Raw genomic sequence first — 14,954 nt, 5'->3', positions numbered from 1 at the left:
TCCCAAGAAAGGTTTGTGGGTTTCTTTCTCAGGAGTTTGTAGTCTCTTGCTCCCTCTGGTGTCTGTGTGCAGTATTGCAGGCTTTCCAGCTCTGCAACAAGCTGTTGACCTCTCTGCCACGCCCAGGCGTCCAAGATATGACAGTTCCCCATCAGTGCTGAGATAGACAAGACAGAAACCAGTCCCTCAGGCAGTTCCCGCAAAAGCCAGAATGTTAGATGTTCTTCTTTTTCCCTCCCAGTGGAGCAGCCGTGAGTTGGGCTTTTTCTTTCCATCACAAGCACTGCTGGTTGTGGAAGGGGCTGATGGAGTTGAAATAAAATGGCTTTTCTTACCCATTACAGTGTGGCTATTTTTGGCTTTGAGCTTGTCTGGGACCGTGAATTCCCAACAGGTTTCTGGAGTTCTCACTAAGGCTTTTGAGACCATATTTTTTGTTACATTGGTATCTCTGGGGGAACCAGATCTGGGGCTTCCTATTCTGGCATCTAGCTGCCACTACTCCCAACATATTATTTTTAAAACTTAAAGGCTATTTAACAATGCAGATAAATGCTTACGAAAATATTAAGTCACAAAAGCAATTACTGATTTTAACCATGTAAAACATATCTATTATAAAGACTAAAAAGACATACAAAAATGGAAATCAGTTGTGTTAGTGTGGTAACAAAGATGAGGCTATTTTTCCCTTAAAAACTGCTTAATATTAATATTTATATTTAATAATTAAAAAGAATATAGTGCCAATTTTTTTCACTATTAAAAGTCTAGGACAAATGCAAATTTTAAAATATTACTTACCTAGTATTTAATTGCTTCTTTATAATTTCTAAATTCACTGGTGGAAATGAAATGGAAGTATCAAATTTCTTCACTGGTTTAGAGTCACTGCTGTGGGAAAGATCTAGGTCTCGTCCCTAAAAATAATATGAAAATCTGTGTTGTTTTAAGCATTCACTTATCTTACAAACATTAACAGCACGAAAGCAGACTGGATACTCTCAAGGTCTTACCAGCTGAAAATTCCATGCCTTTGACATTTTTCATAGTTACAATAAAATGTCTCTAAAATTTCCACAGTTTTAAAATTTACAACTTTAAATTCACAAGCAAGAGGCAAATTACAAAATCTTATTTTTCACAAAAGCTTGGTTTTCAGTGTTTTTCAAGCTAGTTTTATTTATAATCTAATGTACTCTCAGAAAACTAAATACCTGTTTTCCATGATAGAAGTACACACCTAACTCCAATCCAATCAAAGAAAAGTAAATGGAAGTCTGCTGGCAGGTTTCTAGGTAGAGCTCCTGGTTCTGTTTAAGCTACTGTTACCGGGGTTTTCTCCTACTTTCAGAGGAATGCATTCCTAACTAATACATCCTGTAACACAGTATAGTTCACATAACATCCTCTGGCTAATCGCAGCTCATCACACCATGCTTAGAATGTTGAAAAGGTTCTCAAGAACCTGTGTTAGACAAGGACATGTGGAGAAGTGGACCAGACAATTAGCCAACTCATCGGCTTAACTGTCATTTTTATATTTTCCATGAGGCATCATATTTCTCCTATCAATTCTTACCAAGACTCCCATCCAGCTCCAATCATACCTGCAAATCTCCAAACTAAGAAAACTACTTCAGAGCTTAAGTCTTTACTCTTGATATCTTTTGTCTCAAATCCCTTACATCAAAAAACATCTACCAAAGGCCCACTCAAATATGACCATTTCTGCAAAGGCTTTCCCAAACCTCCCCATTTACTTCCCCTCCTATAAAACAGACCACTTACTTGCTGCTTTGTTCTACCTCAGGACCCTGTACAGAGTTTTGTCACAGAACTTGTAAGATTTCACTCCAATTTTGTGTAACCGTCTCTCCCCTGCAAAGATTATACATTCTAGTGCCTATCACTGTTAAATAGCTGTAGAGGCTGAACGGTGGACTCAAAGAGATACGTCCATGTCCTAATCTCTCAAACTTGTAAATGCAATTACACATCCTCATAAAAGACAGGGGGTTTGGGGATGCAGGAAAATGAGGTATGTGAAGACGGGGCAGAGAGCAATGTAGCTCAAGCTGAGGAATGTCAACAGCCACCAGCAGCTGCAGTAGCCAAGGAATACATTATCCTCTAGAGCTGTTGGAAGAAGTGTAGCCCCACCAACACCTTATTTTCACCTGTGGCCTCTAGAAGTGTGAGAAAATAAATTTCTGTTGTTTGAAGCCACCAAGTTAGTGGTAGTTTGTACAGCAGTCACAGAAAACTAATACAGTAGCATGTGGTACATCTTCAGTAAAGGAATCAGTAAATGCACCCACGTTAGTAATAAAAAATGCAAATCACAAAGGACTGAGATTCCATTTTCGCCAACTAAACTTGCACCTAAAGCTGGCAAGACTGTGGTGAAACATTACCATAATTTTGGTGGAAATACAGATTGATCTAAATTTTCTTTAGAAAGCAACAGAGAAAAATGTAGTAACTGCCGTAAAACGTTTATCTCCTTTATTAGTAATACCACTCTTGGCCATTATTCTAAGAGAATAGTTAAAAAACACACATCTGAACTAAAGAAAGCAAAGGAGGGAAGAAAAAAAAAGATATGCAAATATTTACCAATTCTTACTAGTAGAAAAAATTCAGATTGCAAATAACCTCAATGTCACCAAAAGGAAGAACGGCTAAGAGAATTATGATTCATTGACTCCAATAAATATTACAGTCTTTAAAATTAGTTACCATTATAACTATGTAGAAATGGGAAAATATCTACAACATGCCAAGCAAAGAAATCAGAACTCAAAATTATATGGATATTGTGGTTCCCAAACTGTGTGCCAAGGCATCCCAATGAACTCAGAGGGCTGCTGTGAGATATTTTTAATTTTTTAGGGAAACACAGTAATACTCTACACATTTGTTGGCCTACTAGTTCTAATTAGTTCATAGTTGCAACGTTAGATTATGCTACATTCCTTTTGATGAAGTCTTATTAGTGAAGCCGGGTTTTTGCAGATGATATGATAAAAAGCAAGTAATGACTGAAAAGCACTGTGGAACAGGAGATGAGGATGGCAGCATCCAATCTGATTCCCAAGTCATCCAGCACCCAAGAGGTGCACATCACATTAGCAGATAACTGTGGTTATTTAAAAATGAAATGAAAAGATTTTTTTCTTCAATTTATTGTTTTTTTTTCCATAAATGGCTACCAAATTATTAGGACATAAATCTTACTAAATTCTTTGGACCTAACTACTTAACAAATGGAATTGTTTGGTACTTCCTTTGGCCAAGGGGCACCATGATAAAATTACTGAGATGCTAAAGACTCCATGAAGAAGAAAGTTTGGGAACTTCTGATGTACACTATGACTGCAATTACACAAAGACTTCAAATAAAAAGGAATTATGCAAACTTGAGCAATTAGACTAAGGACTGTGGCATGGTTTTTTCTCGAAGTATCTTTTTTTTTAATGCTATTGCTACAGTGATTTTACTAAAAAAGGAGGAAAAAAAAATCTAAGCCTGTTACAGTCAAAAATAGTCCCCCAAATCATTTCTCTGCTCAGAAATTTCTAAATTACAAACCCTTACTTCTACTTAGCTTTTTAGTTTTAAAACATGAAGATCTTACAATATTTTCTTACTTAAAAGTGTAAATAATCTTTCAGAACATTCTTATTATAAAGATTAAAAAAGAATGCCTTATATTTGTATACTATAATTTACAAGCACTTTGATTTAGATCATTACAATCTTTTTTTCTGGTGAGGAAGACTGTTCCTGAGCTAACATCTGTGCCAATCTTCCTCTATTTTCTATGTGGGACACCACCACAGCCTGGCTTGATGAGTGGTGTGTAGGTCTGCGCCTGGGATCTGAACCCATAAACTGAGCTGCCAAACTGGAGCGCACAAACTTAACCACTATGCCACCAGGCCGGCCCCAGATTATTACAATTTTGAGCCTTACAGCCACCTACTCAGCTAGGTAACATTATCATTCTCATTTTATTGATGAGAAAACTGAGATTTAGAGCAACTAAATGGTTTTCTCGAAGCTGTGCAAATATTTATGGAACACTCATGACATTAGGCACTGTGGGATACAACACTGAACAAAATAGTTAATAATTCTTAACCTCACTGAGCATATATTTTCACGGTGAAGCCAGAACCCAAATCTAGGACTCTGACCCCAAGTACAATATTTTTTTTTGTTTTTCAGTTTTTTTTAAAACCTATTTATTTGTTTAAACTTCACATTTAGGCACCTACCATATAATATATACTGTTACTGTAGTATTAAAGATTAAAAAAGATAATGGTCTCCTCAAGTGGCTTATAATATGTAGAAGGTGTTTATAATCTAATGGGAAAAGAATATAATATACATGGCATAGTGAGTTGAATGGTGGTCTCCCAAAAGATGTCTCTATGTCCTAACCCATGGAACCTGTGAATATGACCTTACTTGGTAAGAGGGTCTTTGTAGTTGTAATTAAGCAAAGTGTCTCAAGATGAGATCATCCTGGATTACCCAAGTGGGCTCTACATCCAGTGACAAATGTCCTTATGAGAGACACATAGAGGAGAGGCAAGGAGAACAAGGCCGTGTGAAGGAGGGAGACAGGAGTTCTGCAGTCACAAAGCAAGGAACACCTGGAGTGACCAGAACTTGGAAAAGGCAGGAAAGGATCTAGGGACTTCAAAGGGAGCACAGCCCTGCCAACACCTTGATTTCAGACTTCTAGCCTCCAAAACTGTTGGAGAAAAAATGTCTGTTGTTTTAAGGCATCAAGTTTCTGGCAATTTGTTATAGCAGCCACAGGAAACTAATATACATGGTATAAAGAATGATTACCTCTGTGATTTTAACTGCTTTCCTCATTTGCTGCTGTTCCCAAATATCTTGACTTTCATCTTCCTGACCTTCTTCACTTGTTTCTTCATCTCTGGTTGCTAATAAAAAAAGTCCATGTATAAATATTCAGTATTTTTTCATTCTAATAGCAGGAACTAACATTTTTAGGGGGTTTATAATGTGCTGGCTTGGCAGCCCTTTACATGTGTCAACTTATTCTTCACAATAATTCTGGGAAGCAGGTACTATTATCACTCTCACCCTATAAACGAGGAAACTCAGCTATGAGGAGGGTAAAGAACTGGTCTGAGGAATGTGTTGAAGCTGGGCCTTGAATCTAGCAATCTGACTCCAGAACCTGCACTCATCACCAAGCTGTCACATTCAAAGCACCACAGCCTCACACAGGGAAAAAACTTGGAAAACATGAACCACGTGGTTTTCCTTATCAGAGATTCTCAATTCTACCCGAAATCTAAATATTTAAAAATAATTTCTGGGTTATAAGGAACCAAGGTCTCATTCTGCGAAAACAATAGTTGAAGTGAGAAAAACTTTGGTAAAACATATTTTTGTTTATAAACCAGAAATGTGAAAACAGTCCTTTGAGATTTAAGGATTATTGGTGGAGGAAATTTTTTTATTAGAGCAGGTAAGGTTTTAATACGTGACATGTACAAGTCCTATAGATTCTTCCACGTTAAAAAACAAAAACTTTATAAAGGTGACAACGAAAGCTTTCACTATCAAAAACAAGACGCTGTACCACTTTTTTTTAACCTGTCAAAAAAGATGAAGTGGTGGCCCAGTAACAGTAAACACTACACATACCCTTCGATAACATTTTGATACAGATATGTCTTTTAGAGGCCATATCATTGACCAAATTGGTATTAAATAAAAACCAACTTCAACATGCTTTAGAATATGAGACACTATAATATGTTTTTATGGAGATTTTAACATAGTATCACATTCTAACGAAAAATGCCTTAATACATTGTAAATGAATGAGATACGTACTTGTTTCTTCAGCCATTCTTTGTCTAAGCATTTGAGGCTTTGGGGTAAAGGGTATTCTGTTTTCACAGTCATCAGGCTCACTCTCGGGATCTTCGTCACTGTTCTTCTTCACACGAGAGGTGGTTGAGGTATGTTTTACATCCAAAGAAATATAGTCATCTTGGGCCCTGGCCAATTCACGCTTCCTTCGGGCTGCCTGAATAAAAGCTGCATCAGGGATATCTACTGAAAGAAACAAAGAGGAGGACACTGAAGACCAAACATGCAGAGAAAGAAATACTCCATTTGAATAAAGGAAAAAGGCAACGTTTTTCTAATTTTTTCACTATTTTGATATGAATGTAACTAAATGGCTGAAAATCTATATCAATAATGGAAGAAAATTCTTTTGATATTAAATACAAACTAGAAAAATGAACCAAATCTAGGAGTATTAGAAAATACACGGAAACCACTCCAATTTATCCTTTAATTCTCTTATCAGGTGTTGTGGCTGACTTTTTGCTCAGGGCTAGCTAATCCTCATTTCCAGAAGCTCTGAGACTGTCAGGGGAGGGATGTGGAGAGGGCTGAGCATGGAGTCGCTCAGTCAGTGAGAACCATACAGGTTAGAAGGATGGGTGATAGACGAGTCTAACTGACAAAGTAAGAGGGACATTACACCGTGACCCGCCCCTCCCCTTTGGGCATCCAGGAATATAGGAGGTGAGACACAGACTAACACCACCAGCACACAGCGAAGGCAGCCTCCAGGGTCCTGTGGTGATTTCCATGTGAATAAATATGAGAAGTTAAAAAGTGCAAAGGAAATAATCAGGTTCATTTACCAGGTGAAAAACACTTAAATGACATCTTTTCATAGAACCTTGTTTTACTTTTTATTTTACACAGTACAAACCTCATTAATATGGACTCTTTCAATTCAAAAACAAGTTATTCATGCATGATCTAAGCTGAAATTTATCTTTACACTCTGGAAACAAATGATTTCTTACGCAAAATACAAAGGTAAACAAAATGGCAAGGGAAATTCTCACCATTTTCAAGCACTTCGAAATATCAATTGGCCACTGAGACTCAAGTAAAATTTTCTAAACTCTCCCACAAACTGATCCAAATTCTTTGAGAAATGAATAGAAAAGATATCATATGCCTGGACATGAGGAAATGTTCCAACTTTTGAAACAGAAAAAAAGGTTTCAGAAAGTACAGACCAATATTCTTGACACCAGTCCTAAGGAAAACCGGAAGTGCTTGAATTCATTATGAAGCAGTAAATGGTGATTACCAGAAACCAAGATATACTCATTAAGAGTAAGGAACATCAAAGCAAGTGATTTGCTTTTTACAGACCAGTATTTATTTATAGATCAGTATCAGGAAAATGATGCAATCAAGTGTCTCTTCACTCTCCCAAAGCATTTAACAGTTGCACGTTTTGGTTGTGGACAATGTTAAAATATGTGGGGAAAATCACATAGTGCACTGGATTCTTAACTGGTTGAGTAACTACTCCAAAAAAAAATGTCGATTATGCAGCAACGCAGGGATCTGCCAGAGGGCTCTGTGTTTTGTCTTGTCTGGTTTAATGCTTTCACTGTGATGTGAACAAGGACAAGAAGACGGGTCCTTAAAGCTAGGAGGTATAGCTAAAATAACCTAAGCAGAATTCAGATTCGAAACCATCACAACAGGTTTACACTAGCATTTCTCGACCCTGGATACACATTAGCATCACCTGGGAAGCTTGATCATGCACTGGTACTCAGGCTCCCATCTCAGAGATTCAGATTCAGTTGATATGAGGTGGAGCTGAGCAACAGTATGTTTTTATAGCTCTCCAGGGGATTTTAATGTACAACTAGGGATAAGATGATACACTGGGGTTCAAATACTTAGGCGTATGAATACAGAAACAAAAATACTTGAATTGGAAGTGATTCACCTGCAAATGACTTTTTTTGTTAATGCCATCGAGCCGAGTCGATTCCAACTCCTAGCGAACCTGGGTACAGCAGAGCAGAACCCTGCCTGGTCTTTGCACCACCCTCTCACCTTCTGGTGCTGTATCAGACAATGCTATTCATAGGGTTTTCAGGCCAATTTTTTCAGAAGTGGGTGGTCAGGTACTTCTTCCTAGTCTGTCTTAGTCTGGAAGCTCCAGTGAAATCTGTCCATGGGTGACCCTGCTGGTATTAAATACTGTTGGCATAGCTTTCAGCATCACAGCAACACACAGCTGCCACAGTAAGACAACCCGCAGAACGAGAGGTGTGGTTCCCTGACTGGGGAACGAACCCAGGCCGTGGAAGTGAGAGCACTGAATCTTAACCACTAGACCACCAGGGCTGGCATGCAAATGTCTTGGGGATGTTACAGTCAATGGACTCACTAGTGAGATACCAGTGTTATATAAAACTAATCCTCTCTCAAGTTACAATGAAGAAGTAAAGGTTCAAGGAAGAGAAGAGTACCCTATCCTGTCTGTCTATATCTAACATCTAGCTCAAGGGTTCCCAGATAACAGATGCTGGGCTGACATGGGATTAATTAACAAAGTTAGCATACTGCTTTATAATAATAAAAACATCATGTCTTTACAGATTTATAGCTCATAAATAATTTTCACATACATCACGCTATCTAAGGAGTAGAGAGGTAAATGGTAACATGCTGTACCTGCAACAGTGAACATCTCAAGGAAGCTATTACTTTACTGGATCATTCTAATAGTTCTACCATCTGAACAAAAAATAAATGCACTCCTTCCTCCACATACCAGTCCTTAAACTTAGCACATTCCTTCTTCATCTCTTCTGCTCCAGAAAAAAGAAAAAAAAAAAAAAAAAGGATTCCTCACAGGACAAGTTTTCAACTTTCAATCAGTGTTTCTCAAAGGAGCTCTGAGGAGGGGGACTCCTTCATGTGCTGAGCTGTCCTGCACTCTGCGAGACATTTATCATCTCTTGCCTCCGAGGCACTACATGCCAGCAACACCTCAGGCACTATGGTAAAAACTATCCCACACATTTCCAAAAACTGCCTTCTTTCCTTAGGTCTGTGGAGCTGCCAACTCTCTACAGCTACCGCCTTCTACCATCTAATCCACCATCTCCTATAGCAGCACTGTTCAACACAGTAACCACCAGCCACATGTGACCATGTCAACTTAACCAAACTAAAAATCCAGTTCCTTAGCTGCACCAGCCACATTTCAAGAGCTGTACAGCTACATGTGGCTACTGGTTAGAGTACTGGACAGTGAAGATATAAAACTTTTACATCCTTACAGAAAGATCTATTGGATAGTGCTGTATCCAGAGTCTAGATGAGGCTTCACTTGTCTACTAGGCTTCAATTCCTTTTTTTTTTCTTTCTGTTTTTTCTTCCCAAATCCTCCCAGTACATAGTTGTATATTTTAGCTGTGGGTCCTTCTAGCTGTGACACGTGGGATGCCGCCTTAGCACGGCCTGATGAGCGGTGTCACATCTGTGCTCAGGATCTGAACCAGCAAAACCCTGGGCCGCCGCAGCGGAGCACATGGCGCATGAACTTAACCACTTGGCCATGGGGCCAGCCCCTACTAGGCTCCAATTCTTAATACTGGCTCTATCACCAAGTACTTCTGTACCTGTAAACTTAGTGTATAAGAAAAAATTATAAGAGCTACTGGTTCTTGTTATTTAATAAGTTAATAGGGATGGCCCCGTGGCCGAGTGGTTAAGTTCGCACGCTCCGCTGCAGGCGGCCCAGTGTTTCGTTGGTTCGAATCCTGGGCGTGGACATGGCACTGCTCATCAAACCACGCTGAGGCAGCGTCCCACATGCCACAACTAGAAGGACCCACAACGAAGAACAGACAACTATACCGGGGGACTTTGGGGAGAAAAAGGAAAAAATAAAATCTTTAAAAAAAAAAAGTTAATAAAGCACTTATTACTATATTACAGGTATTTTAAAATATATTTTAACAATTATATTTCAAGTTAAATTGTTTCCTTTATGAAGCTATGTATTTTACTTTATTTTCTCAGGAGTCTGAGGCTTCACAAGACTGAAAAGAGTGCGCAGCACAAAACAAGTTACGAAGCTTGAGCTACTGTAAAAGGCCAGATAAATATTTTAAGCTTTGCAGGCCATAAAGCCTCTGTCACAACTTCTCAACTCTGCCACTGCAGTGCAAAAGCAGCCACAGACTATACATAATTGAATGAACGTGGCTCTGTTTTAATAAAACTTTATTTACAAAAGCAGGTGGTGAATCAGATTTGGCTCAGAGGTGGTAATTTGCCGACTTCTGAACTGGACTGATCTAAGACATAAAGATAGTCATGTCATCTATTTGCGTAAAATTTTCAGTAGTTCCCTCAAGCCCTGAATTATCTGACTTGGTCTCCTTTTCTTTCTTTTTGTTCCTCTTTCTTAAACTCCAACCAAATGTTTCAGTCCAACAACTATTTTGAGTTCTGTGCACATGCCAGTTATCTTCCCTAGAGTTTTATATATGCTGCATCCTGTACCTGAAACATACTGACAAATTCTTACCATCCTTCAGATTGGCATGAATCATCCCGTATAGCACAGTGGTAAAGAACACAGGCTCTGAAGCAGACTGCTTGGGTCTGAATCCTAGCTCTGCCTCTCACATGCTGTCTGACCTTGGGCATGTTATGTAATGGAAATGAGCATTCAATTTTGGTACTTTAACAATCATTAGTAATGACTTACTGGCCCCGTACTTCACTAGAGTTTGTTATCAATAATAAAAATCATTGGCATAGAAAATATTGATATCAGAAATAAAGTTCTAAACCAAAATTACAGAATTTACCAACCTACTGACGAAAATTCTTCTTCCACAGAGCTAGAGCTGTCAGAAGAGGAACTCGCATCATCCTTACTTTCTGAGGAATGATGAGCTCCATCTTCTTCATCTGTTGAAAGATCAACCCTTCTGGATTCTAGGAAAACATTTTTTAAATATAAGGAGAGAGAGTCAAGATATTGGAATCAATAATAGAAATTCTGAACAACACATGGTATATGCATAATATGGTGTCTTAATTGTGCTCCACGGCTTAAAGTAGATATACAGCTCTTTCTGCAACTTCCATTCTTTCTGAAACCAGTGGATGGTCTAATAAATGTATTTACCCTATTTGAACTATCTACTAAAATATTCTCTTAAAGGATGCAATGAGAAGAGGGAGGGGAACAGCAGAGGAAAAAATGACATAAAGTTACGGCATATTTAAAACAAAAAATAGTAGTAGTGAATAAGTAGAAAAAATATTTAATATATACTCAACTATGTGCTGGGTACACTGAAATCTGTTTTACAAGGTTTATTTCACTTAATATTCACAATTCTACAAGGTAAAGGCTATTATTGACAAGGACACTTATGATCAGAGAGGCTAAATAACATGACCAGCATCACAAAGTCAGTCAGTGGAGAAGCAGGGCTTTCAACCTAATTTCATCCAACTCTGGAGTTTAGACTCTCTATAGTATGTCACATTTCAATGGCTGGTGGCAAGAAGTACTATAATGAGCACTGTGGTCTCAGATAAAATCATGGATCTATTTCCACTGAGTGATTTGGGGAAGGACACTTAGTCTGTCAATCAACCTATTAAACCAAGGTAACAATAACAGATAACACCAATAGGCGTGTTGTGAGAACTGACTGAGCCAAATGTAAAGGAACTCATGGTATTATTGACAAGAAAGGACTTCTTAGTTTACATTTTGTAATTTTTATGAATAACCTTAAAACTTAAGATAACATAAATAGTACTCTTTATCTTAAAAACTTCTCTTAATTAGAAGACCTACCTACAGTTTAAAAAAATCTGGAGTAAGATCAAAATGTAAGCTACAGCTTACATCTTTCTTAGCTTCTTCGATTTATGACAACTCCTCCCTCTTCCCACAGTGGATTAACACCAGAGCAGTGATTCTCAGAGCATGGGCCATCAACCTCTGGAGATCCCCGAGACCCTCTCACAGGGTCGGTGAAGCCAAAACTACTTTCATCACAATAGTAACATGTTACTTCCCTTTTCACTCTGTTGATATTTACACAATGAAGCAAAAGCAGTGGCAGGTAAAACTGCTGGCCTCTTAGGACGAATCAACAGAGACACTAACCTGTAGTAGGAGCTACTGTATTCTTTGCCATCATGCATTGACAGGGGAAAAAAGCCAGTTTCACTATGGTTCTCATTTAACGAAGCAGTAAAAAATTACTAATTTTATTAAGTCTTGACCCTTAAGTACACATCTTTTTAATATTCTGTGCAACAAAATGGAAGCATGCATAAAGAACTTCTGGGTCATACTGAGCTACAATGGTCGCAAGGAAGAGCACTTGTGTGCTGAGCTGGGAGTAGAATTAGCCACTGTCTTCAACAAGGAACACCATTTTACTTGAAAGAACGACTGACAAACTATAGTTATTCAGACAGGTATCTGACCAATATTTTCTGAAAAATGAGCAAAACTGTGGCTGTCACTTCAAGAATTAAAGATTTCAAGCGAAAACTGGAATTTTGGAAAACTTAAATCCTCCACTCTGAACTTGATAGCTTTCCAATACTTCAAGACTGATCGTATCAGTAGTAACACTAACAGATTGTTTTTTGATATTGTATAATAAAATGTACCAACATTTGCAAGATCTACAAACTCAGTGAACCAATACTTTCCAAATAGTCAATGCATGATGTTACCAACCATGCATGGGTAAAAGATCCAATCAAGTGCAAAACAGACCAAAGGATTTTAATGTAATGGAGTACAAAAAATTGAATGACATAGTTTCAGCTTCTGCTGCAAATTAACCTTTAAGAAACTATTACTTGTTGAGCTTTGTTTTAATATTAAATCAGAACATCCTCCATCTAAAAAGGCTATCAAGTACTCCTCTCTATCACATATCTGTGGTTTTCTTCACATACTTCAAACAAAACATATCACAACAGATTTAATGGAGAAGTAGCTTCAAGAATTCAGCTGTCTTCCATTAAGCCCGACATTAAAGAGATTTGCAAATTGAAAACAATGCCACTCAATATTTTTGGAAAAGAGTTATTTCTCACAAAAATGTTACTTATCCTTACAGGTAATGGGTTAATTAAAAAAAAAAGAATAAAAATTTATCTAAATTTCTAATACGGTAAATACTAATAGACACAATCCACAGAAACTAATGCTCTTTGGGATCCTTAATTGTAAGAGTATAAAGCAGGTTCCTAAGACCAAAGTTTGAGAACCACTCTTTTAAAAGGCAAAGAGAAAAGGCAACTCCTGGCCTCAATTCTCCCTGTTAAAATTTAACCAGATGACTTACACGGAGCAGACAAATATAAAAGTCATCAAAACGTTAGACACATAGGTCATAACAACGACGAAGAAATCACCAAAATCACTTGTACTAAAAATAGTGGGGAGAAAATTTTTTACTTCAAGACCAACCAAAAACTGTATTCTTACTAAGCTCCAACTCAAACTAGAACACATTTTATGCAAACATCTTTATGCTGCTTGAACCTTCTATTTAGGAAATCTGCAAACGTACTTCAAAATTACTACATTGTATTTAACGCCACTATTGGTACAGTCTATAGAGTCATCCATTTATTATGTTACTTAGCGACAGTTATTTTTATTTCAATTTTTGCAAATAACTGATGAAAAAGAAAATGTCCCAAAGCCTGTCACCTAGGTTCTTCTAACGTACTATTCTGGTTAAGTGTTTTCTAGAAAAATAATTGGGGGCTTTAACAAAAGGTACATATAACTTTCGCCGACCTAAGCGTATTAGGCATTTTTTAATTTTTTTGTGACAATTTAGGTTCTCCATAAACATCAAGTACTCCGCTAAAGCTATAATTGGTGAGGGTTCATCTGATGGTGCAAACAGTCAACCATACAAGATTCTTTCTACTCCCCAAGGAGCCCAATATGGAGATGCGGGCAGCGGGCGAGTGCGGGCAGCAGGCGAGTGCTCGCAGGCAAGCGGGCAGGCGGGCTATCTTGCTATCTTTGCGATTCAGCATCGCTCCAGGTCAGCAGCAGGTTATCGAAGCCTCTGGAGAACCCTGCGCGCCTCCTCCTCCCGCCCCCCGCGTCACCTCTGGCACCCACCCGGCTGCCCCGCGTCACCTGGGCCGCCCGAACCGCCGTCCGCGCGAGGAGCCGCTCCTGCTGGTCGCCGGGAACTCGCCCAGACCCGGCCCCGGCCCCGGCCCCGAGAGCTCCGGAGCCGAAGGGGCCGCTCCGCCACCTCCGCGCGGCCTCCTCCAGAGGGCGGCCCTTCCTCTGCAGGGCCCGGGACCGTCTGCTGCCCGGGCGCCTCGGCTTCAGCAGACGGCTCCTCGGCGCCGTCGCTGTCACTAGAGTCGGCTCGGCGCTGCCGGAAAGTCCTTTTCGGCCTGTGAGCCATGGCCGAGGCCAGAGCTCCACGGGCGCATTCGCTTCCTGCGCACGCCGAGCCGGGACCTCGGCGTCCACTCCAGCGCGCGCTCCCGCCTCTTGCCTTGCCGCCGCGTGCGCGCGCCCGTTCGCGCGCCGTCGACTCTTGCTTCCCTCTGCGCATGCGTGGTTTGTCTCCTTGGCTCCGGTTGGCCGAGTCCAGTTCCCAGGGATGTGGGTCTGTGGTTGGAAAGCGTTGGTTTTGGGAGACCAAGGTGTGCAGACAGCCGCCAGAGAGTCCCGGAGACTTCTGGAGCCGCGTGCCACGGAGAGCAGCACTCGTAGGCTCTCGTTGTGCAGACCTATCTAGGAATCAGGCGCTGTGCCCACGTCCTGGGCTGGAACTGGGTGCGTTGTCTTCCACTCTCTGGAGAGAGTAAACTTCTATCTCCGACCAAGAATTAAACAAAACAAGGTGGGACGGGGCGTGGAGATTGCCTCTGAAAGCTAAACAGTAAAATCTACGCATAAATGATAGGCACACAAATAAGCAAAAGAAGAAAAAGAGATTGCTCCCAGGTGGCAGTTTATTGAAGATAATCTAAGTCTGATGTTGGTGTTCCAGAAGACTGTCCTTTCCCT

At 39.7% G+C, this 14,954-nt stretch overlaps 1 protein-coding gene across 18 annotated transcripts in view; it reads right to left on the bottom strand.

Moving 5' to 3' along the window:
- GCFC2 (GC-rich sequence DNA-binding factor 2) overlaps positions 1-14,453 on the bottom strand; it is a 46,107-nt gene extending 31,654 nt beyond the window's left edge. For 13 of the 18 annotated variants that reach the window (XR_011426363.1, XR_011426360.1, XR_011426362.1 and 10 more), the window contains exons 1-5: positions 14,064-14,447; positions 10,730-10,855; positions 5,894-6,118; positions 4,871-4,968; positions 805-920 (exon numbers count right to left, since the gene is read on the bottom strand). Coding sequence is in view for 6 of the 18 variants with exons in the window: in XM_070236236.1 (XP_070092337.1) it covers positions 805-920; positions 4,871-4,968; positions 5,894-6,118; positions 10,730-10,855; positions 14,064-14,343 (845 nt within the window). In the remaining 12 variants the exon portion in view is untranslated. Of the gene's footprint in view, positions 1-804; positions 921-4,870; positions 4,969-5,893; positions 6,119-10,729; positions 10,856-14,063 lie in introns of all 18 variants that reach the window. The other 5 variants (XM_070236233.1, XM_070236232.1, XM_070236235.1 and 2 more) reach the window with 5 other exon arrangements.
- Between the last annotated feature and the right edge of the window lie 501 nt (positions 14,454-14,954).

The sequence above is a fragment of the Equus caballus genome, chromosome 15 (assembly GCF_041296265.1).
Source record: "Equus caballus isolate H_3958 breed thoroughbred chromosome 15, TB-T2T, whole genome shotgun sequence".
Taxonomy (NCBI): Eukaryota; Metazoa; Chordata; class Mammalia; order Perissodactyla; family Equidae; genus Equus; species Equus caballus.
Note: the sequence above shows the minus strand (reverse complement) of the source record. Positions and strands in the feature narration are given on the sequence as shown.